The sequence below is a fragment of the Semicossyphus pulcher genome, unplaced genomic scaffold, assembly GCF_022749685.1.
Source record: "Semicossyphus pulcher isolate SPU_LCO1_2020_fin unplaced genomic scaffold, fSemPul1.0.p SCAF_11, whole genome shotgun sequence".
NCBI classification, from domain to species: Eukaryota; Metazoa; Chordata; class Actinopteri; order Labriformes; family Labridae; genus Semicossyphus; species Semicossyphus pulcher.
In genome coordinates this window covers 5949086-5973763 of record NW_027211615.1, presented here as the reverse complement: position 1 = coordinate 5973763, position 24678 = coordinate 5949086, and the positions used below count along the sequence as shown (strand labels likewise).

At 38.7% G+C, this 24678-nt stretch overlaps 1 protein-coding gene across 1 annotated transcript in view; it reads left to right on the top strand.

The window, feature by feature from the left end:
- LOC138585268 (adhesion G protein-coupled receptor F5-like) overlaps positions 1-24451 on the top strand; it is a 47063-nt gene extending 22612 nt beyond the window's left edge. Inside the window, exons 4-27 of the mRNA XM_069657556.1 lie at positions 5589-5660; positions 6488-6553; positions 7891-7956; positions 9383-9454; positions 10073-10138; positions 10971-11036; positions 12465-12536; positions 13159-13224; positions 14150-14221; positions 15185-15256; positions 15357-15409; positions 18236-18391; positions 18480-18534; positions 18622-18761; positions 18845-19060; positions 19314-19523; positions 19624-19776; positions 19868-20046; positions 20485-20649; positions 20770-22173; positions 23621-23662; positions 23996-24046; positions 24241-24307; positions 24381-24451. Coding sequence (XP_069513657.1) covers positions 5589-5660; positions 6488-6553; positions 7891-7956; positions 9383-9454; positions 10073-10138; positions 10971-11036; positions 12465-12536; positions 13159-13224; positions 14150-14221; positions 15185-15256; positions 15357-15409; positions 18236-18391; positions 18480-18534; positions 18622-18761; positions 18845-19060; positions 19314-19523; positions 19624-19776; positions 19868-20046; positions 20485-20649; positions 20770-22173; positions 23621-23662; positions 23996-24046; positions 24241-24307; positions 24381-24451 — 3652 coding nt within the window. The remainder of the gene's footprint in view (positions 1-5588; positions 5661-6487; positions 6554-7890; positions 7957-9382; positions 9455-10072; positions 10139-10970; positions 11037-12464; positions 12537-13158; positions 13225-14149; positions 14222-15184; positions 15257-15356; positions 15410-18235; positions 18392-18479; positions 18535-18621; positions 18762-18844; positions 19061-19313; positions 19524-19623; positions 19777-19867; positions 20047-20484; positions 20650-20769; positions 22174-23620; positions 23663-23995; positions 24047-24240; positions 24308-24380) is intronic.
- The last annotated feature ends 227 nt before the right edge of the window (positions 24452-24678 follow it).

The window sequence follows — 24678 nt, the reverse complement described above, 5'->3', positions numbered from 1 at the left end:
TACAGAACTCTGTGTTGGAAGATTCTCTGATTGTTTTGTCCTAAAGTCCTGATTAAATTTTGGTCTCCAGATTTCATTGCCATACATAGGAAATTTTTTCGCCAGATTTTGATTGGGATGTCAAATGTTATACTTCATCTGATTGCGTAGAATGCCCTTCTTGCTTCTGTAACAGGCCCAGGTACACCAGGCGTGCCAGATTATATTGCTATCAAGAGAAAAAAATGAGCAGAGAAAACTTGCTGCCGTTCGTCTGGTCGGTCTTGCCAGAATGACAAGCTTCCGACAGCTTCTTCATCATGACAGTCCCGTACAACATGCGCTCTGCTGCCCCCTGCCGTCTGCAGTGGTTGACATATATTTTCAATACGAAAGCCTTGAAGGACTTAGTTAAATCAGCATTACCCTAATCCAAACAGTGTTACTTATACAGCATTACCTTAAATTAAACAGAAAATGTGACCACATATTTTGAGGGGGTCACACTTTGTCTCTCACATCTCTCACAGCCAGGTTAAAGCTTCTTGTGGAGCTGATGTTGAGGCCCAGATATGTGTAGTTTTCAGCGTGTTTTAGTGTAGAGGTGTCCAAATAAAAATTGTGTGTTTTCTTGACTTCTTGGTTTCTTTTGTAAAACCATAATGTTGGTTTTGTTGAGGTTAGCAGTCAGGGCCAAGTTTTATAAAACTTATGCAGCAGGTTCAGGTGCTGCTGCAGACCCTCTTTGGTTGGAGACAGCAACACCAAGTCATCAGCGTATAGAAGACCTTTGACCTCTGTGTCATTCAGGGTGAGGCCAGGTGATGTGGACTGATCTAATTGGTTTGCAAATTCAATAATATATAGATTGAAAAGGATGGACTGAGGTTACATCCCTGCCCATTTTTTGGGCACATAACGTTGCTGAACCTCGACCCGACCAACTGAAGCAACCCCAGATCATAACCCTGCCCCACAGGTTTGTAAGGTAGACACAAGGCATGATGGGTTTATCAATTAATCCGCCTCTCTTCTTACCCTGATGCGCCCATCACTCTGGAACAGGGTCGATCTGGACTCATCAGACCACATGACCTTTTTCTGTTGCTCCAGAGTCCAATCTTTATGCTCCCTAGCAAATTGAAGTCTTGTCTTCAGATTAGCCTCACTGATGAGTGGTTTTCTTAAGGCCTCACAGCTGTTAGTCCCAATCCCTTGAGTTCTCTTCACATAGTGTGTGTGGAAATACTCTTACTGTCACTATTAAACACAGCCCTGAGTTCTACTGTAGATTTTTTTACCATTTGATTACACCAAACGTTTAAAGACTTTTTTCCGACCACATTTCTTCCTTGTAGATGATGGTTCCCCTCTGTCCTTCCAGGCTTTAATAATGAGTTGGACAGTTCTTAACACAGTTTTAGTAGCTTCAGCATCTCCTTAGTTGTTTTCTTTGCTTGATGCAGGATGATAATTTGACCCTTCTGAAACAGAGTCACATCTTTTCCACGATCATGTTGTGTCCTCTGACATGGTTGTTTAAGGAATGAGAAGCTACTCACTGCATCAGTTAGGGTTCAATAACTCCAGCTGAAACATGAAACATATTAATCACTGCATTCATTTTCCAATGGAAGACTCTTACCTGTTTGCTAAATTAAATCCAGGTGGTGACTTTTTTTGGCCAGGCAGTGTATTTGTATGATATTTAAAAAAAGATTGTATGTATTGATATCTAATTAGTTATGGATTTCAGCTGTGTTTGATCACGTGGATGTCTGTATGTATTTAAGATGGCGACTCACAAATGTCTTTGCAAGTCTGAGGAAGAGCATGTTGGCTCGGAACCCTTTGTGCTGAATAAACCCTTCTACAGAGCTGCCTGGTGTGCAGATCTTTATATTCTTTCAATATGCTTGCTTGTTTTGGATCCAGCACCCACTGGGGGGATGTGTGTGTCTATATTTGATTTTTTTGCTTTAAACCACTCAGTATCTCACATCTCTTAATGTGATCACAATGTGTCTTGGTGGCCAAAGTGAGTGTGTTATGCAAAATTATGCAAAAAAACAACTGATACCTACTCGTGCAGTGTTCTGCTCAAATAAGAGTCATATGACTGCTTATTTTGATGCCCTTACACACACAAAAAAAATCTACAGTCTGTCCTCAGACAACATTACCATTAAAAGGTAAGGCCGAGAAAGTGCTGCTGGTTTTAATCAGAAAAAATATGAACAAAAATATTCTATACTTAAGATGTTTGAAGCAGTTTTTCCAGTAAATATGGGTAATAGAATGTAGGGTTTTGTTAATGCCACAAGTACAACTGAAAGGACAATTTTAATCAACTATTTTCTAATAAATGTTTTGGACATAAAAAATGTAAGTCCAACACTTTGAAAAAATTACGTTATATATGAAGATAGGGAGATATCCAATGCATTGTGTCAAATTTAAATCTATGAAAATACATTATCACAGTTTTCAATTCAGTTTTATTCATAAATATAAAATACAAGAAAAATAAAATGTCTGAAGACAAAGGAATATATAAATGCTGCTGGCTCTTTGTAGTGATCACAGGTGCTCTTTGGATATTTGGGGTTTGCGGAGCATTATTCATCTGTGAAGGGGTCAACACATGGGTGAAAAAATGAACATCAAAAATGTCCTTCAAAAAACAATACAAGGTACTCTGTAGAATTTATGTTGAATTGAAAAGCCTTTATTTTAGAATATACTTTATAAACAGCCGAAGCATTGTGACCGACTTAGGTCTTCATCAGGGCCATTGCCAGCAGCACTTTGCAAACCTTTCTTATAATAAAATTGTCTTTTGAAAAAGAGGTTGAACTTGGTGAATTTAAACACATTAAGCTTAAAAAGCAGGCTCTTTTAAGAGCAATCCTTTATTCTCATGTCAAGATCTTGCAGTTGGTCTGTTTTTAATCCTGTAAAGTTTCTCTCTGTTGTTTCTGGGAGGTCTTTGTTGCCTTACAGTAATAGAATAGCACTAATTTGTGGCTCACTTTGCAGCCGGTTTATGACCCTGCCACTGTGCTAACCGTGATCCACAAATGTGCATCATAACTCACCGAGTCTTTAGCCCTTTTTTAAATTTAAGATAAAGTGTGTTTATATGTAATTCCTAGCTTTTGACAGGAGCTTGCTTCAATCACAAAATACCCTTTGGAAACAATGCTTCCTGTTGTTGAAAATACATGAATACATTTAAGTATATTTTACTCAGTTGTAGGGTGACCCCGCTTTTCAAATGTGATATCCAGAGAAATATTTTTAATTAGGGCTGCCAGCTTTTAAGTGCAGCGAAAATTATCAATAACGTTTCATTACTTTTGTATGTATCCTCTTGCTTACAGACTTTGAAGCTTGTCCTTCTACAGCAACAACAACTCCAACACCTTCAAGTAAGATTATGATTATTTGATCCGTCAATACACAAACGTTAAGAGCAAAGGAGTAATTAAAAGAGACATATTCTTAAATATTGCTTGTTTCTCTTTTGAATTCTCTCTCTGTAGCTCATCCAGCTGTTTACGACTACCTGCTTTCTGTTGAGTTGATTATGTCAGACGTCAGAGCAGTAAATCATCTGAGGACTATTCTAAGCAACATTAGTTACCCTGTCAGCATCAGTAACCAGATACAAATCTCTGAGGTCAACATTTCATCAGGTAACAATAATGAAAAATAATGAACTTTTACCCCGCAGTGTAACATAAATAATAGTATTTTTTCTTTCCAGATTCAACCACAGTTTTTACAACAGTTGCACAAAAAACAACAGTTGTAACAGGTAAGTGTAAAGGTAGTTGTAGAAAGTATTAGTAACGTGATTGGTCTGAACATGAATTCATTTTTTTATTAGTCTTTTAAGCAGCTGTGGCTCAGTGGTAGAGTCGGTCGTCTTTCAATCAGAAGGTCTGGGGTTCGATCCCCAGCTCCCTCAGTTCACATGTCGAAGTGTCAGGATATTGAACCCAAAATTTAATGTGATGATTGATTTGACTGATGACTTTACGTTACAGCCTATCACTGTGTGAATGGGTGAATGTGAAATGTAGTGTAAAAAGCAGCTTTGAGTGGTGGCAAAGACTAATAATAATAATAACTTATAGCGCCTTTCATGGGACCCAAGGCCGTTTTACAAAGTAATTAACGATCAGACAACAGGGCAAAACAAGCAAACAAATAAGACAGGAAGAGTTAAATAAAATTAGCATCGAAAACAGGGACGGTGGTGAATTACAGTCCGAAGGCTGTGGTGAACAGATGGGTTTGGAGGGTTTTTTTTTAAATGTCGGCGTTGTGGATCTCTGCAGGCAGAGACTTCCAAGACTAGAAAAGTGCTTGATAAGTACAGTCAATTTTAAGCATAAATGGAGGACCGCTTCTCAGCTGCTGAAGATTTGCTTTCGGAAAATAATTTATATTTACAGCAATGACAGCAGTTGATTTAGATTTAATGCCTGTTGCCAAGTCAAATCTCAGCAACACAAAACTCAGCATTACATCATGTATTTTCAGAATGGTCCTCCTTTTTTAAAAAAATGCAGTTTTTGTTTAGGTTTTGCGACATACTTTTGGTTCCAATATGTGTTTTAGAAATAAGAGAAGACATAACATTCCCCTGGTTAACTTTTGTTTAAAGCTGTTCACCAATTTTATGTTCACTAGAAACATTTTCTGTTTGTGTTGATTTTGGCGCCCCCTGTGGACAAAGCCGTACCTCTTATCTTTTTGCAGATTTTGTCCTGTGGACGTGGTTTTTAACACAAAATGTCATCCTGCTTTATTTAACAGTCATATGTATCACTCACTTTAAATATATGCCCTGGAAAGTGTAAACAAAGGCAGCGTGCAGTTAATCGATTCGTCTGACACCTTCCCCCCCGCCAGCAGCTTCAGGCATTAAAAATAAATAACTATATAGAAATAATCAATGTTGTCTCTGATGGTCTGGTTTGCTTTTGTAACTCTTATAGAGTAATTAGAATTAATTTCAGTCTGTTTCATAACCAGAGAAAAAACTCCTCACAGGAGCTTTAATGTAGTTTCTTTTTTCTCCAGACTCAACATCTGTTATCACAACAGATATGAACACTTCATCAGCTGCAACAGCAATTGTAATAAGTAAGGGCCTTGATGTAAATCTTACATTCTTCTAACCCTAACCCTCAATTCAATGTTTCTGTATCTTCTTATTAAACAGGTTTTATCTCTGTGGGTGAAAAATAAAAAATAGTATATTTTTTTTCTTTCAAGATTCAACTTCATTTGTTACAACCGGTGTTCACACAACCTTCATGCCAACAATTGAAAAAGGTAAGTGATACGTGTAAATTTATTTGTTTAATGTGCATAAATGAAGGTAATACAGTCACTGGTCTAAACCTCAACCTTTTTATCTGTTTGTAAACAATAGCACATGGTGATGAAATGGTCTTTGCAGAATCAACAGCTATAAAACACATTCTAAATATTATAACAATAATTCAATCCTGCCACTTCTCACAAAGTCATCCAAGCATCATCTTGTTTTCTTTTGTCAGCATTAACACACTATTGTAAAATGTCTTTTGCAGATTCAACACCGAGGGCCACAACACTTCTGAACACCACAACACCAACAACGTCACCAACAACTCATGGTACCAGTATGTTTTTTATGGGGGAATAAGAGAAGACGTAACACTCCCCTGGTTAACGTTTGCTTAAAACGGTTCACCAATTTTATGTTCACGAGAAGGATTTTCTTTAATGTAGTTTCTTTTTTCTTTTTTAACAGATATGAACACTTCATCAGCTGCAACAGCAATTGTAACAAGTAAGGGCCTTAATATGTCTTACGTTCTTTCATTTTACCAAACCTCCCTCAATGTTTCTGTAATTTGTCTTCATTAAGTAGGTTTTATCTCTCAGTGAGAAAAGATTTTTTATTTATTTTCAGATTCAACTACAGACATTACAACAGGTGTGCTCACAAACTCTTCTCAGTCCATTGAAATAGGTAAGCAACAAGTGTAAATATATGTGCATGAAGTATAAAAATGTGAAGAAACTAAAGCTGCAGTAGACCCGGGTTATTATCGTCTTGGCTCCGATCAGCATTGATGAGAAAACAAAACCTGTGTCAACACGTTAATCTCCGCCCCCTCTCCGGCGCGATGCTACGCTCCGTCTGTTACTTCTGCGACTCTTTGTCATCTCAGCTACAAAAGCCTGTCTCCATCTGAGCAGCGCTCGAACATCGTTCCAAATTTGTTTGCACAGAGTTTGATACACAGACTGAATGAGTGATAGATACAATAAAGACTTAACCACCGTAACATCTTCACTGTTTACTGACCCCGTTACGGGCGCGTTTGTGACGTCACACGGTGACGCAGCAGAAAAGGTTTTCACAAAGTCATCCAAGCATCATGTTTCATCATTGTTTTCTATTGTCAGCATTAACACACTATTGTAAAATGTTTTTTTGCAGATTCAACACCGAGTGCCACAACACTTCTGAACACCACAACAACAACAACGTCACCAACAACTCATGGTACCAGTATGTTTTTTTATTGGGGAATAAGAGAAGACGTAACACTCCCCTGGTTAACGTTTGCTTAAAACTGTTGACCAATTTTATGTTCACTAGAAGGATTTTCTTTGATGTAGTTTCTTTTTTCTCCAGACTCAACATCTGTTATCACAACAGATATGAACACTTCATCAGCTGCAACAGCAATTGTAATAAGTAAGGGCCTTAATATGTCTTACGTTCTTTCATTTTACCAAACGTCCCTCAGTGTTTCTGTAATTTGTCTTCATTAAGTAGGTTTTATCTCTCAGTGAGAAAAGATTTTTTATTTATTTTCAGATTCAACTACAGACATTACAACAGGTGTGCTCACAAACTCTTCTCAGTCCATTGAAATAGGTAAGCAACAAGTGTAAATGTTTGTGCATGAAGTATCAAAATGTGAAGAAACTAAAGCTGCAGTAGACCCGGGTTATTATCGTCTCGGCTCCGATCAGCATTGATGAGAACACAAAACCTGTGTCAACACGTTAATCTCCGCCCCCTCTCTGGCGCGATGCTACGCTCCGTCTGTTACTTCTGAGACTCCTTGTAATGTCAGCTACAAAAACCTGCCTCCATCCGAGCAGCGCTCGAACATCGTTCCAAATTAAACAGACTGAATGACTGATAGATGCGATAAAGACCTAACCACCGTAACATCTTCACTGTTTACTGACCCCGTTACGGGCGCATTTGTGACGTCACACGGTGACGCAGCAGAGAAGAGACTGACAGGAGTATATTTCACTGGCAATGGGAAAAGAGACAATTAGCCTCTATATGCAGGTCTTCCTGGGTCTGAAAAACCTGCGTCAGCACGCTAAATTTAGGTGGAAAAGAGGTATAAGGAGATACAGTCATTAGTTGAAACCTTAATTTATCTCTTAGTTGTATACAATAGCACATGGTGATAAAATGGTCTTTGCAGAATCAACAGCATTTACTCAGACACATGTAAATACTACAACACTTCTTAAAACTGCACTTGATAACAGTTTTTCTTATTCAGCATAAATCGAGGGCTGCTTTTTATCTGCTGAGGATCTGCCTGGGGTTTTTATTTACAGCCATCACATTTGGTTCTAAAAGGGGCTTGAAGATTTACTGCCAATTGCCAAAACACATTTGAACAACACAAAACCCACAGTTACACCATGTATTTGGAATGACCCTCCTTTTTATAACAAGACCGATTTTAGTTAAGGTCATGTGACATACTGCTGCAGTGATACTGACACTTTTCACAAAGTCATCCAAGCATCATGTTGTTTTCTATTGTCGGCATTTACATACTATTGTAAAATGTTTTTTTGCAGTTTCAACACCGAGTGCCACAACACATCTGAACACCACAACACCAACAACGTCACCAACAACTCATGGTACCAGTATGTTTTTTTATGGGGGAATAAGAGAAGACGTCACACTCCCCTGGTTAACGATCGCTTAAAACGGTTCACCAATTTTATGTTCACGAGAAGGATTTTCTTTAATGTAGTTTCTTTTTTCTTTTTTAACAGATATGAACACTTCATCAGCTGCAACAGCAATTGTAACAAGTAAGGGCCTTAATATGTCTTACGTTCTTTCATTTTACCAAACCTCCCTCAATGTTTCTGTAATTTGTCTTCATTAAGTAGGTTTTATCTCTCAGTGAGAAAAGATTTTTTATTTATCTTCAGATTCAACTACAGACATTACAACAGGTGTGCTCACAAACTCTTCTCAGTCCAATGAAATAGGTAAGCAACAAGTGTAAATATATGTGCATGAAGTATCAAAATGTGAAGAAACTAAAGCTGCTTTCCCACTGGTCAAAAAACCCACTAACGCCCAGCTTTTTTGCTTAGTGGGAAAAGTTACAATAGGCATTCAGACCCGGGTCAAATGACTCTGCAGTAGACCCGGGTAATTATCGTCTCGGCTCCGATCGGCGTTGATGGGAACACAAAACCCGTGTCAACACGTTAATCTCCGCCCCCTCTCTGGCGTGATGCTATGCTCCGTCTGTAATTTCTGCGACTCCTTGTCATCTCAGCTACAAATTCCGTCTCTGTCCGAGCAGCGCTCGAACATCGTTCCAGATTTGTCGGTGCCAAGTTTGATACACAGACAGAATGAATGATAGATACAATAAAGACCTAACCACCGTAACATCTTCACTGTTAACTAACACTGTTTTGGGCGCGTTTGTGACGTCACACGGTGACGCAGCAGAAAAGAGACTGATAGGAGTATACTTCACTGGCAATGGGAAAAGAGACAATCGGCATTTATAAGCGGGTCTTTATGGGTCTGAAAAACCTGCATCAGCACGCTAAATTTAGGTGGAAAAGAGGTATAAGGAAATACAGTCATTAGTTGAAACCTTAATTTATCTCTTAGTTGTATACAATAGCACATAGTGATAAAATGGTCTTTGCAGAATCAACAGCATTTACTCAGAGACATCTAAATACTACAACACTTCTTAAAACTGCACTTGATAACAGTTTATTAGCATAAATCGAGGGCTGCTTTTTATCTGCTGAGGATCTGCCTGGGGTTTTTATTTACAGCCATCACATTTGGTTCTAAAAGGGGCTTGAAGATTTACTGCCAATTGCCAAAACACATTTGAACAACACAAAACCCACAGTTACACCATGTATTTTGGAATGACCCTCCTTTTTATAACAAGATAGATTTTAGTTAAGGTCATGTGACATACTGCTGCAGTGATACTGACACTTTTCACAAAGTCATCCAAGCATCATGTTGTTTTCTATTGTCAGCATTAACATACTATTGTAAAATGTTTTTTTGCAGTTTCAACACCGAGTGCCACAACACATCTGAACACCACAACACCAACAACGTCACCAACAACTCATGGTACCAGTATGTTTTTTTATGGGGGAATAAGAGAAGACGTAACACTCCCCTGGTTAACGATCGCTTAAAACGGTTCACCAATTTTATGTTCACGAGAAGGATTTTCTTTGATGTAGTTTCTTTTTTCTTTTTTAACAGATATGAACACTTCATCAGCTGCAACAGCAATTGTAATAAGTAAGGGCCTTGATGTAAATCATTCTTCTAACCCTAACCCTCAATTCAATGTTTCTGTATCTTCTTATTAAACAGGTTTTATCTCTGTGGGTGAAAAATAAAAAATAGTATATTTTTTTCTTTCAAGATTCAACTTCATTTGTTACAACCGGTGTTCACACAACCTTCATGCCAACAATTGAAAAAGGTAAGTGATACGTGTAAATTTATTTGTTTAATGTGCATAAATGAAGGTAATACAGTCACTGGTCTAAACCTCAACCTTTTTATCTGTTTGTAAACAATAGCACATGGTGATGAAATGGTCTTTGCAGAATCAACAGCTATAAAACACATTCTAAATATTATAACAATAATTCAATCCTGACACTTCTCACAAAGTCATCCAAGCATCATCTTGTTTTCTATTGTCAGCATTAACACACTATTGTAAAATGTCTTTTGCAGATTCAACACCGAGTGCCACAACACATCTGAACACCACAACACCAACAACGTCACCAACAACTCATGGTACCAGTATGTTTTTTATGGGGGAATAAGAGAAGACGTAACACTCCCCTGGTTAACGATCGCTTAAAACGGTTCACCAATTTTATGTTCACAAGAAGGATTTTCTTTAATGTAGTTTCTTTTTTCTTTTTTAACAGATATGAACACTTCATCAGCTGCAACAGCAATTGTAATAAGTAAGGGCCTTAATATGTCTTACGTTCTTTCATTTTACCAAACGTCCCTCAATGTTTCTGTAATTTGTCTTCATTAAGTAGGTTTTATCTCTCAGTGAGAAAAGATTTTTTATTTATCTTCAGATTCAACTACAGACATTACAACAGGTGTGCTCACAAACTCTTCTCAGTCCAATGAAATAGGTAAGCAACAAGTGTAAATATATGTGCATGAAGTATAAAAATGTGAAGAAACTAAAGCTGCAGTAGACCCGGGTTATTATCGTCTTGGCTCCGATCAGCATTGATGAGAAAACAAAACCTGTGTCAACACGTTAATCTCCGCCCCCTCTCCGGCGCGATGCTACGCTCCGTCTGTTACTTCTGAGACTCCTTGTCATCTCAGCTACAAAAGCCTGTCTCCATCCGAGCAGCACTCGAACATCGTTCCAAATTTGTTTGCACAGAGTTTGATACACAGACTGAATGAGTGATAGATACAATAAAGACCTAACCACCGTAACATCTTCACTGTTTACTGACCCCGTTACGGGCGCGTTTGTGACGTTACACGGTGACGCAGCAGAAAAGGTTTTCACAGAGTCATCCAAGCATCATGTTTCATCATTGTTTTCTATTGTCAGCATTAACATACTATTGTAAAATGTCTTTTGCAGTTTCAACACCGAGTGCCACAACACTTCTGAACACCACAACACCAACAACGTCACCAACAACTCATGGTACAAGTATGTTTTTTTATGGGGGAATAAGAGAAGACGTCACACTCCCCTGGTTAACGTTTGCTTAAAACGGTTCACCAATTTTATGTTCACGAGAAGGATTTTCTTTGATGTAGTTTCTTTTTTCTTTTTTAACAGATATGAACACTTCATCAGCTGCAACAGCAATTGTAACAAGTAAGGGCCTTAATATGTCTTACGTTCTTTCATTTTACCAAACGTCCCTCAATGTTTCTGTAATTTGTCTTCATTAAGTAGGTTTTATCTCTCAGTGAGAAAAGATTTTTTATTTATTTTCAGATTCAACTACAGACATTACAACAGGTGTGCTCACAAACTCTTCTCAGTCCATTGAAATAGGTAAGCAACAAGTGTAAATATATGTGCATGAAGTATCAAAATGTGAAGAAACTAAAGCTGCTTTCCCACTGGTCAAAAAACCCACTAACGCCCAGCTTTTTTGCTTAGTGGGAAAAGTTACAATCGGCATTCAGACCCGGGTCAAATGACTCTGCAGTAGACCCGGGTAATTATCGTCTCGGCTCCGATCGGCGTTGATGGGAACACAAAACCTGTGTCAACACGTTAATCTCCGCCCCCTCTCCGGCGCGATGCTATGCTCCGTCTGTAATTTCTGCGACTCCTTGTTATCTCAGCTACAAATTCCGTCTCTGTCCGAGCAGCGCTCGAACATCGTTCCAAATTTGTCTGTGCCAAGTTTGATACACAGACTGAATGAGTGATAGATACAATAAAGACCTAACCACCGTAACATCTTCACTGTTTACTAACACTGTTTTGGGGCACGTTTGTGACGTCACGCGGTGACGCAGCAGAAAAGAGACCGACAGGAGTATACTTCACTGGCAATGGGAAAAGAGACAATCGGCATTTATAAGCGGGTCTTTATGGGTCTGAAAAACCTGCGTCAGCACGCTAAATTTAGGTGGAAAAGAGGTATAAGGAAATACAGTCATTAGTTGAAACCTTAATTTATGTCTTAGTTGTATACAATAGCACATAGTGATAAAATGGTCTTTGCAGAATCAACAGCATTTACTCAGAGACATCTAAATACTACAACACTTCTTAAAACTGCACTTGATAACAGTTTATTAGCATAAATCGAGGGCTGCTTTTTATCTGCTGAGGATCTGCCTGGGGTTTTTATTTACAGCCATCACATTTGGTTCTAAAAGGGGCTTTGAAGATTTACTGCCAATTGCCAAAACACATTTGAACAACACCAAACCCACAGTTACACCATGTATTTTGGGATGACCCTCCTTTTTATAACAAGACAGATTTTAGTTAAGGTCATGTGACATACTGCTGCAGTGATACTGACACTTTTCACAAAGTCATCCAAGCATCATCTTGTTTTCTATTGTCGGCATTTACATACTATTGTAAAATGTTTTTTTGCAGTTTCAACACCGAGTGCCACAACACATCTGAACACCACAACACCAACAACGTCACCAACAACTCATGGTACCAGTATGTTTTTTTATGGGGGAATAAGAGAAGACGTAACACTCCCCTGGTTAACGATCGCTTAAAACGGTTCACCAATTTTATGTTCACTAGAAGGATTTTCTTTAATGTAGTTTCTTTTTTCTTTTTTAACAGATATGAACACTTCATCAGCTGCGACAGCAATTGTAATAAGTAAGGGCCTTGATGTAAATCTTACATTCTTCTAACCCTAACCCTCTATTCAATGTTTCTGTATCTTCTTATTAAACAGGTTTTATCTCTGTGGGTGAAAAATAAAAAATAGTATATTTTTTTCTTTCAAGATTCAACTTCATTTGTTACAACCGGTGTTCACACAACCTTCATGCCAACAATTGAAAAAGGTAAGTGATAAGTGTAAATTTATTTGTTTAATGTGCATAAATGAAGGTAATACAGTCACTGGTCTAAACCTCAACCTTTTTATCTGTTTGTAAACAATAGCACATGGTGATGAAATGGTCTTTTCAGAATCAACAGCTATAAAACACATTCTAAATATTATAACAATAATTCAATCCTGACACTTCTCACAAAGTCATCCAAGCATCATCTTGTTTTCTATTGTCAGCATTAACACACTATTGTAAAATGTCTTTTGCAGATTCAACACCGAGTGCCACAACACTTCTGAACACCACAACACCAACAACGTCACCAACAACTCATGGTACCAGTATGTTTTTTTATGGGGGAATAAGAGAAGACATAACACTCCCCTGGTTAACGTTTGCTTAAAACGGTTCACCAATTTTATGTTCACGAGAAGGATTTTCTTTGATGTAGTTTCTTTTTTCTTTTTTAACAGATATGAACACTTCATCAGCTGCAACAGCAATTGTAACAAGTAAGGGCCTTAATATGTCTTACGTTCTTTCATTTTACCAAACCTCCCTCAATGTTTCTGTAATTTGTCTTCATTAAGTAGGTTTTATCTCTCAGTGAGAAAAGATTTTTTATTTATCTTCAGATTCAACTACAGACATTACAACAGGTGTGCTCACAAACTCTTCTCAGTCCATTGAAATAGGTAAGCAACAAGTGTAAATATATGTGCATGAAGTATAAAAATGTGAAGAAACTAAAGCTGCTTTCCCACTGGTCAAAAAACCCACTAACGCCCAGCTTTTTTGCTTAGTGGGAAAAGTTACAATAGGCATTCAGACCCGGGTCAAATGACTCTGCAGTAGACCCGGGTAATTATCGTCTCGGCTCCGATCGGCAATGGGAACACAAAACCCGTGTCAACACGTTCATCTCCGCCCCCTCTCCGGCGCGATGCTATGCTCCGTCGGTAACTTCTGCGACTCCTTGTTATCTCGGCTGCAAAAGCCTGTCTCCATCCGAGCAGTGCTCGAACATCGTTCCAAATTTGTTTGCACAGAGTTTGATACACAGACTGAATGAGTGATAGATACAATAAAGACCTAACCACCGTAACATCTTCACTGTTTACTGACCCCGTTACGGGCGCGTTTGTGACGTCACACGGTGACGCAGCAGAAAAGGTTTTCACAAAGTCATCCAAGCATTACGTTTCATCATTGTTTTCTATTGTCAGCATTAACATACTATTGTAAAATGTTTTTTTGCAGTTTCAACACCGAGTGCCACAACACTTCTGAACACCACAACAACAACAACGTCACCAACAACTCATGGTACCAGTATGTTTTTTTATGGGGGAATAAGAGAAGACGTAACACTCCCCTGGTTAACGTTTGCTTAAAACTGTTGACCAATTTTATGTTCACTAGAAGGATTTTCTTTAATGTAGTTTCTTTTTTCTCCAGACTCAACATCTGTTATCACAACAGATATGAACACTTCATCAGCTGCAACAGCAATTGTAATAAGTAAGGGCCTTAATATGTCTTACGTTCTTTCATTTTACCAAACTTCCCTCAGTGTTTCTGTAATTTGTCTTAAGCAGGTTTTTATCTCTAATAGATACAATAAAGACCTAACCACCGTAACATCTTCACTGTTTACTGACTCCGTTACGGGCGCATTTGTGACGTCACACGGTGACGCAGCAGAAAAGAGACCAACAGGAGTATACTTCACTGGCACTGGGAAAAGAGACAATCGGCATTTATAAGCGGGTCTTTCCGGGTCTGAAAAACCTGCGTCAGCACGCTAAATTTAGGTGGAAAAGAGGTATAAGGAAATACAGTCATTAGTTGAAACCTTAATTTATCTCTTAGTTGTATACAATTGCACATAGTGATAAAATGGTCTTTGCAGAATCAACAGCATTTACTCAGAGACATCTAAATACTACAACACTTCTTAAAACTGCACTTGATAACAGTTTATTAGCATAAATCGAGGGCTGCTTTTTATCTGCTGAGGATCTGCCTGGGGTTTTTATTTACAGCCATCACATTTGGTTCTAAAAGGGGCTTGAAGATTTACTGCCAATTGCCAAAACACATTTGAACAACACAAAACCCACAGTTACACCATGTATTTTGGAATGACCCTCCTTTTTATAACAAGACAGATTTTAGTTAAGGTCATGTGACATACTGCTGCAGTGATACTGACACTTTTCACAAAGTCATCCAAGCATCATGTTGTTTTCTATTGTCGGCATTTACATACTATTGTACAATGTTTTTTTGCAGATTCAACACCGAGTGCCACAACACATCTGAACACCACAACACCAACAACGTCACCAACAACTCATGGTACCAGTATGTCTTTTTAGGAATAACAAGAGAAGATGTAATATTTGCCTAAAACAATGGTATTTTCACTATAAGGATTTTCCTTAATGTAGTGTGTTTTTTCCAGACTTACCATCTGTTACAACAGAAATCAACACTACATCATCTGCACCAGCAACTGTAATGAGTAAGGGCCTAATATATTTCTATCTTTTATTTAACGTATTAAGGTGTGCAATAAGTAGGAATATACTCATCATCTAAAAAGGGACTTTGAAGATTTAGTGCCTATTGCGGAATTGCTTCATGCAGTTAAGGTCATGTGACATACTAATGCAGTGATATTTTGTGAAGCCTTTCACAAAGTCATCTAAGCATTAATCACTTTGTTTTCTATTGTTAGCATTAACATACGATTGTAAAATATTTCTGGAAGATTCAACACCTAGTGCCACAACACTTAAAAATGTATCACAATATAATCTTATCACATTAAAAGTGAAGAATAGATCACCTGTAACAGCAACTATAATAAGTAAGGGCGTTACATTTTTTTCCTTTTTAATCAGAATTTACTTAATGTGATTTTTTACTCAATGTTTCCTCATTAAATCTGTTTACCTCTTAGTGTGGCAGAGATTATAGTACTTTCTTTCTTTCCAGGTTCTACAACAGATGTTCAAAATGTGCACATAACCTCCACACCAACAACAGGCAAGTTGTATACCAAGACAGTTTTAATTAAGCTTCTGTAACATACTCTTACAACATTGTACAGTAATTGATCCTAGCATTAAATCGTTCTGGTTTTGGGCAGTAACACATGATGGGGTTGAGAGCGTTATTTTATCAGGACACACTATAGGGTTGAAGCTGCTGGTATCACATCAGTTGATTCTGGACTGCACAACAAACTGTTAAAAGAGCTGTCCACCCCCCTCCCAGCTCATCATCTGTATTTGGAAAAAAGGGGGGGATGTCATGACTCATGACATGAATGAATGATGACTTAATGCAGTGATTCCCAAACTGGGGGCCCGGAGTAATTCAGCTTCACCTGTACAACCGTTGGTAACGAAGAGAGACCACAGCGTTGGTGTGCCTCAAAGTATTAGCTTCAAACTGCGTGAAGCCAAACAAGTTATTTAGCGGACAGGAACAGGACATTTTACCAGATAGATGCACTGTGTCTTAATTTAGATCTATATAATTAACAAAAAACATGTTTCATCATTTTGAACACAATTGTATAAGAACAACACACTTTGAGAACCCATTAGATATAGACCAGGGGTCGACAACCTTTTTAACATCAGCATGCTAACCGCGGGTTACCGTTGCGCTAACATGCTAACTGCCGGTTACCTTTGCGGTAGCATGCTAGCTGCCGGTTACCATTGCGGTAGCATGCTAGCTGCTGGTTACCTTTGCAGTAGCATGCTAGCTGCCGGTTAGCTTTGTGCTAGCATGCTAACTGCCGGTTACCTTTGCGGTAGCATGCTAGCTGCCAGGTACCATTGCGCTAGCGGCTTGTCCCACCCGGTTTGAAGCACCTACCTGTCCAACAGAAAGAAGGCCAACTCTGCATCGCTCTTTCTCCATGTTTGCCAGTCTGAATGGAGCTCAGGTGCTAATTTGAACCACTCCCACACTCACCTATACGCTGTGATTGGCTCAGGGAACTACAACAGTGGCCCTCCTGAAAACATCCTGTGTAAAGCAAATCAACAGAATAGATGCAGAGGGAAGGGTCTATTATACCTTTTACATCAAGTTTAATTATGACACCACAACAAAATTCAAATGACCAATGAATCTGTAATTTAATTCCATCCAAAGAGGCAACATGCACAGCAACACTTTTAAAAATCAGGACTTTGTAATTACAAGAGCACTATACACAAAGGCTGCCATAGTTATGAAAACAAACACATCTGACTTGAAATCATTTACCCAACCAACCATCCACCATCTTGTTCATCAGCAAATGACTTAATACTCGTATGTCAAAAATACCCAAAAGAAATATGAGCACTAATAGAAATCATGAATGTTGTTCACATTCTTGAATAAAAAACTTGTACTACTACCCAAAGAGGCATTTACACTATTTGTGAGGACCGCATGTTCACTTGTTTCATAAAAAACTATTGAATTATATATATTCTATGAATGGCTTAATGTACAAGTGTAGCTTCTTGAAATGTTGTTTTTATCATATAAGTTTGCTAAACTATTTGACTACTGAAATTTGGGTTTAATTAAAGTAAAGAGATATTATTCAATTAACAGAGGTAGGAGATACTGTACCTGCTATGGTCTGCTTACTTTGGTCTAAACATCACAGCAATCACAGTAGAATGTCTTAAATTGTCTACTCTTAATAAACTGCTTTTCATACAGCTTTAGATCTTCCCATTTACAGTCATTAGACATGTAGTCCAGAGCAATGGTTTTATGCACTTGCAATGTTATATTTATATTACGACAGAGTATTAGGGCCTTATTAAAGAAAACTACATCTGATACATTGCAAGAATAAAGTCTTGATTTTAGGTTAAGGTTAGCCTATATGTTATATTAAAGGGGAATATCAGGAGAGCAGCCAGCTGCCTGCACTAAAATGACTATGATTAAAACATGAGTAATTTTCAAATACAATCTCTTTTAAGTTTTCGTGAAACCTACTAAATATACAGCTGTGTAATATGCACGCGCATTACTACGTGTTACATGCTAACAGTCTGCGGCGAAACATAGGAGACTAGGAGTTCTCGCATGTTCTCTCAAGGTACATGTATGCTGTGCTTTCACATGAAAGGTACATGTACGCTGTGCATGTATGCTATAAATATATATATATATATATATACTGTATATTTGTATATATAAAACAAATATTGAAACGAGTAGTTTTAAATGACCATTTTCCAGACTTGATCGTCTCCTATCTGGATTATTATTTTGTCTTCTCTGTTTTTTGAAGTGTTGAAAAGTGTTGATCAGTACACGGCTTTGGTCACGTTTCCTTTTTTGCCTATTTCTTTACAGGATTCAGTGTTGAAATGTCAATCCAAATAAACAAGGAATACACAGCAGGATTAAATGATGCTACAAGTTTGGCATATAAGGAATTTGAAACAAGAATTCGTTCACTGGCAAGTATATCACATCCAATTCTTAGTTGCATTTCAGCACTTTCAGCGTTTTGTCATGTTGACGTCATAAAACAAATCTCTCCCCCAGTTAGAGGAGCAGTATAAAGGAATCACAGGGTTCATCAACGTTTTTGTAAAGGCATTCAGGTGTGGTAATTTGGACATTTAAAACATTAAGAGTCGGGAATCTTCACTACTTTACATCAGAACTTTGACTTCCGTTTGTTCTTACAGAAAAGGAAGCATAATTGCAGACTATGTTGTTAAGACAACACATGTTATTCCGAATGAGATTGCCAACGCAAATAAAAAACTCCTTGAAGCAATGGCGACTATAGCCCCAGTCATTGGCTCAGTAACTTCAATTTACAAAAGTAAGTTCAAAATGGCCTGAAGTTAATTCCTTCGTTCAAAACTTGTTTTAATCACTAACTGACCTCTTTTACTTTTCCTACAGGTGCAACGCCTCTAAACCTTCCAGACCTCATTTATACTGGCAACACCATGACACTTAAATGTGGCCCCCCTCCTTTTAACATTACTGTGGGACGCATTTCTGGTGCTCAGTGGAAATTTAACGGACGGGAAATTAAAAACAGTGAAAGGATTAAAACAACTACTTCAAGCATGATGTCTTTGCTTACAGTTAACAGCGTCATCCTTCCTGATATTGGTAATCCAACACTTGCAAAATGTATTAACAAAAGAGTAATCAAAAAATACAGTTTGAATTATACATTACTTACACAAGTATAAACCCTGTAAAGCTAGGTTCTGCATTTGACATAATGTTGAAATTACATTGGATAGACTATATGACTTTGGGATTTAAACATACAGCTTTGGTAAAACACAAAAATATTGACAATTGTCGATTTGGCTTTATTTGGTACATGCATATTCATTTATTTTTCTCTCAATCACAGGACTCTATGAATGTGTTCTGAAAGGTGAAGTAATGGATTTTCTCCAACAAGGACTTCTAACAGGAGATGAAATCAAACGAGCTCCCGTTGTGCGACTCCAGAGTAAAGTTAATATTAAATGCAAAGAGGGACTGATGCAACCACTTCAGTGCTGTGTGCAGTCCTCCTTTAAAATACAGTGGTTTCAAGCCACAACAGTTTTACCCTCAGGTAAGTGTGACCTCATTTTGAAAAACTCTTCAATCCGACCATGCTCACAGAGCTATTAACAGTTTATCTTAGCTTTTTAAATGTTTTTAAATGTCCACAGTTTTCACTGATGATGGGGAGACTTACTGTATCGTGCATAATTACCAGCTAACAAGCTGCAGCGGTTCCCAGCCAAAAGAAGTGCAATTTATATGCAAGGTAGATCAACCAAAGGGTTATCAAATGACAACAGCAATGACAGTATTCAGAGATGGTAAGCGCAACATTTGAAATATGACCCAACTATTAATTTGCTGTTTTTACTATCTTTTTGTTCAACACTGATCCATAATCTCATTCTTAAGATGTTAAATGTGATGATGCTCAGTACGGGACTGGCCGAGTCGGTGACATATCAACAATAGGATGTGATAAAGGTCAAGAGGGAATAAAGTCAGCTGTCTGTCAGGAAACAGGAGAGTGGAAACTTGTGGAGGACACCTGCATCCTAACACAAATCAAGGAATTGTTAATCGATTCGCAGGTAGGTGATCTACTGATAACAAATCATTACATGCACAAATCCCCCAAATAATCAAGCAAACCATTCCTCAGTTGTGAGCGTTGTTTAAAGTTCAGATCTCAAAGATATTTCAGTTCAATAAAGGTATTTTGAAAAGTAGGTTTTGTTACATTTTGCAACTACAGCTCTTATTTCTGTGTGCAGGATACTTTTTAGACCAACTTTAAAGTTAATGTTAAAGTTCTCGGGTCACAAAAAATTGGTCAGGACATCCCTGAAAGCAGCCAATTATTTAAACCTTCCCTAGAGTTTTGTGGCACATAAAAAGCACTGTTGTTGTCTATCACAGCCCCGAGTGGCCCTCTGGCCAACTTTGTATTTATCCAGAATATTTAAAAAATCTCATACCAACAAATAAGTCTTACAAGTTATGGTGTTTTAAACCGTCAATTCTTTCAGGATTTGGTTGTGGATGAAGTGCCACAATTTGTGGCAAATCTAAGTAACACTGTCAAGGAAGAGAAAACACAAATTGTAAATTCCTCAGCGACCATATCAGCTATCGTTGAAATCCTAAACACCATTGCAAATGTAACCACTGATGTCACTGAATCTGTCATGGAGGTAGGTGAAACCTTTGTCTCTTTGGCCTCTTTGTAAAGGATATGTGCTCTTGCGACAAATTTACTTATCAACTTTCTGATCATTTTTTACCCTCACAATGAAATGTCTCTGTATCTGCAGAAAGTACTTGAAACTGTTGATGTCATCATTGCTGAAGATGCAAGAGAGTCCTGGGCAGTTCTAAATGCAAATGAAACCCGTAATGCGAGCTCAGAATTATTGGGTTCCCTGGAGACTCTTTCAGACGGGTTGGTAGGGGAGTTTGCCATCATGACTCAACGGATCCTGCTGAACAGAACCTCATTCAACAACTCCTTCAGGGCCGATCTAAACTCAAGTATCCTCCTAGAAATTCCAAACATCAACATTAACAACGTTTTCATTACCACAATCACCTTCTCCACCCTCGATAATGTTATTCCAGCACGGAACTCCAGCTTCGACACCAATCTCTTCAACGCAACCAACAATGAAACTGGCATTAATAATGCTATCAATGCCGCTGTGGTGCTTATTAATATAAATGAAACTATTCAGAATGTCACTCTGAGCTATGAAAAGCTGAACAGTTCCCTTTCACTGAACCCACAGTGCGTCTTCTGGAACTTCACACTCTTAAATGATCTCGGTGGTTGGGATGATGAGGGGTGCACATTTGTCTCTGACATAAACAACAAGGTAACCTGCAACTGCAACCATCTCACCTCCTTCTCAATTCTGATGGCAACAGACGTCCCTCCAGAACTTTATGATGCACTGGATATAATCACTTATGTTGGAGTTGGGATATCTCTAGCAAGCTTAGTAATATGTCTCATCATTGAAGGATATGTTTGGAAAACCATTACCAGAAATAGCACTGCTTTAGTGCGACACGTTGCCATAATTAACACTGCCCTCTCTTTGATCATCGCTGACATCTGTTTCCTCATTGCTGCCTCTATTGGGAAGAACCCCCTGGAAAACTCAGGGGAGGACTATGAAGTTCTAGTTGGACCATGCAGCACAGCAACATTTTTTATGCACATCTTCTACCTTGCCCTGTTCTTTTGGATGCTTGTGTTAGGCCTTCTGCTTTTTTACCGGATGGTCATGGTCTTCTCCCACATGTCCAAGTCAACCATGTTGGCCATTGCCTTCAGTGTAGGCTACGGATGCCCTCTAATTGTTGCTGTTACTACTGTTGCCGTAACAGCACCAGGAAATGGATACATCAGAAGATACTATGCTTGTTGGCTCAACTGGTATGAGACAAAGGCCCTGCTGGCTTTGGTGATACCTGCCTTGACCATAGTTTTCATCAACATTTTAATTATATTCATGGTTTTGTATAAAATGCTGAGAAGAGGCGTCGGGAGAGACACCATACAAGCAGAGGAAAAGCATACACTGATGATCATTACAAGGTGTGTGGTCATTTTGACTCCTTTATTTGGACTGACTTGGGCTTTGGGAGTTGGAACCATGGTATCCTCAACAAATAAAGGACTCCACATTTCCTTTGCATTCTTCAATTCACTCCAGGTATTTACTCCGTTAAAATACAAGTTTGTAATACAAGGTGTTACAAGGCTGTCTTTTGTTTAAAGAGTAACTGCACACTTAAACATGTTTTTTGAGCTGTAATCTAAATTATATTGCTGTACTGTGATGAAAAGCATCAATGCTGGTGTTAATATTGACACAGACACGCTATATACAGTTTTAAATCAGCCCTGAACCTTGCCAGCCGATGGTGACGAAGATCGAGACTGATTCACTAGAGTTTACAATATTTTTACTACCACACTGTACATTAGCCTTCTAGCTAACATTACGTTAGCACTCAGAGACTGCGCCCATTCTCTCTTCACAATCAAAAATAATTGTTACAGACTGCACGCGCAGTCGGTGCATATGCACTTGCATTGCCTCGGCTCTGAAAGCTTTAGGCATTAGTGGGGCTGGAGCCAACGGCTCGAAATGATAGGGCTCAGGACCATCGGGACCACCACACTAAAGTGCTCTTCAGGGGACTCTGAGGGGAGAAGTCCTCCACCTCAAAAGAGCCCTCTGTGGCATATGTGCCTTGTGACTCTGTGTCGTGCTCCATTTTTCTCTGGCCAGGGGAGGGGATGTCACTGACCCTCAAATTCCACAGGATCCGTCCCTGGTGCGTTCTGTGTGCGCCAAAACCTCAACACACAACCATTCAAATCAATGATCGTGATTCCACAGCACGCATCGCCGGTGCGTCCCAGAAGCGTCTCTCCGCTCTGCTCCGCTAAATATATGCGTTGGGTCTATTTTTGACAGGGGGTGCTGCAAGCACGCGTCAAGCTAAACAGAGCGGATCGTTTTAAACAGGAAGTCGGACAGAAAACAGCGTACAGCATCCGGTCATTTCAAAATATAACACCATGTACAGACCAGTACAGACTCCCATTTTCTTCTGTTTTCATAACAACAACACCCTGAAATCTTGAAAAAAGAACACTTTTAATTAAGTAGTGTACTCAGCCATGGCAGAAGCACAAAAATCACAGAATGATCTCCAAATGAGCAGATAATCAACCTCGGAGGAGCAAACTGAACTGTTTGTGTGTTGTTCTGTTTAACGTTCATGTTATTGCATGATTTCGCATTTCTCGCGCAATGTTCTCCCGTGATCTTGTAATCTCGCGAATCCAGCTGTTTGGGCCAGCACACCGCTGCGCTGCAGACATACTTCCTGTGGGCGAGGGCTTGCACCATCTGACAGTGCAGAACCGCAGCGCAGACGGAACGTGCCGGACACGGATCCTGTGGGATCGAGGGCTGAGCTGCCGGACACACCCACCCCCCTCTCAGCCCCTTGACTAGTTTGAGCATTTTTCTAAATTGTGCAGTGGGTGGAGTTATGGTCAGACCTGTGGGTGCAGTTACACTTTAATAAAACATGTTGTGCTCTTTCTTAACAGATTAAACAAATGTGAATGTCATCTTTCCTCAGGGTTTCTTCATTTTAGTGTTTGGGACACTTTGCGATTCTAAGGTACGTTGTTGTCTTGAAAGGAATAATTTCAAATTTAAGGAAATGCACCTGCTAAATTGTTTAAAGCCAGATGAGGGAAATAAATATGATTGATACCACATTTGACAGTAGTGATGATCGTGTTCCGTTCCTTTGTTTTAAACAATGGGATCCAATACAACAATGTTAAAATTCTCCACACAAGACGTGGAGCAGGGGGAGCTCCAAGCCTACCAAGTCCAAGTCTGCTCTTGCGTTATCCAGCAAGAGTGACTCTTACTTGATGATATCAAATTACTCAGTAATTTATTACTATGGATTTTGACATTAACATGAATTTGATTGTGTCTGTAGATCCGTTCTATACTCTCAAGGAAATCAAACACAGGCTCTAATGCAACAAGAGTAAGAGATTTTTTTTTTCTAATTACATGAGAATGTTCAAGATATCCCAAAACTATTGAATTAGCTGTGGTTGTATTTGAATCTACAGATCTGGTAAATGCTACAAAATAACTACATCAAATTTAAATGAAAACATTAAATAAATGTTCTTGTGATCACTTAATTTTAAACGGTTTCACTCTTTCTTTCTAAAGAGTACTAGTGGCGGTATTCCCTCTCTCAGTGGACTAAACTGGATCTTAAGACTGCGTGGAAGAAGAGGTAAGCTGTGATGGAAGCAGCTTTTCCAGGTACTTGCACCTGCTGTTTTAACAATTTAATTTTTGCATTTCAGATATCTACAGGGTGTCAGAAGCACCAACCTCAAGCAGCACCGGTGCATCAGAGTCGTTCATCAATATCTGACACATCAACCTGCACACATTCAATCATTCACATTCATCTTGTTAAACATAAATGGCATTAATGTTCAGTCATCATTTCTAAGAGCATAATCAAAGCTACAGAATATAAAGTTCACTAGTATAAAACTGTACAACACTTTTGGACAGTTTTAAAATAAGGGGGGAATTGGTGTGGTACCAAACATACAGTATAACACATGGTTGCCTGGTTAAGTTAATGTATCTGTA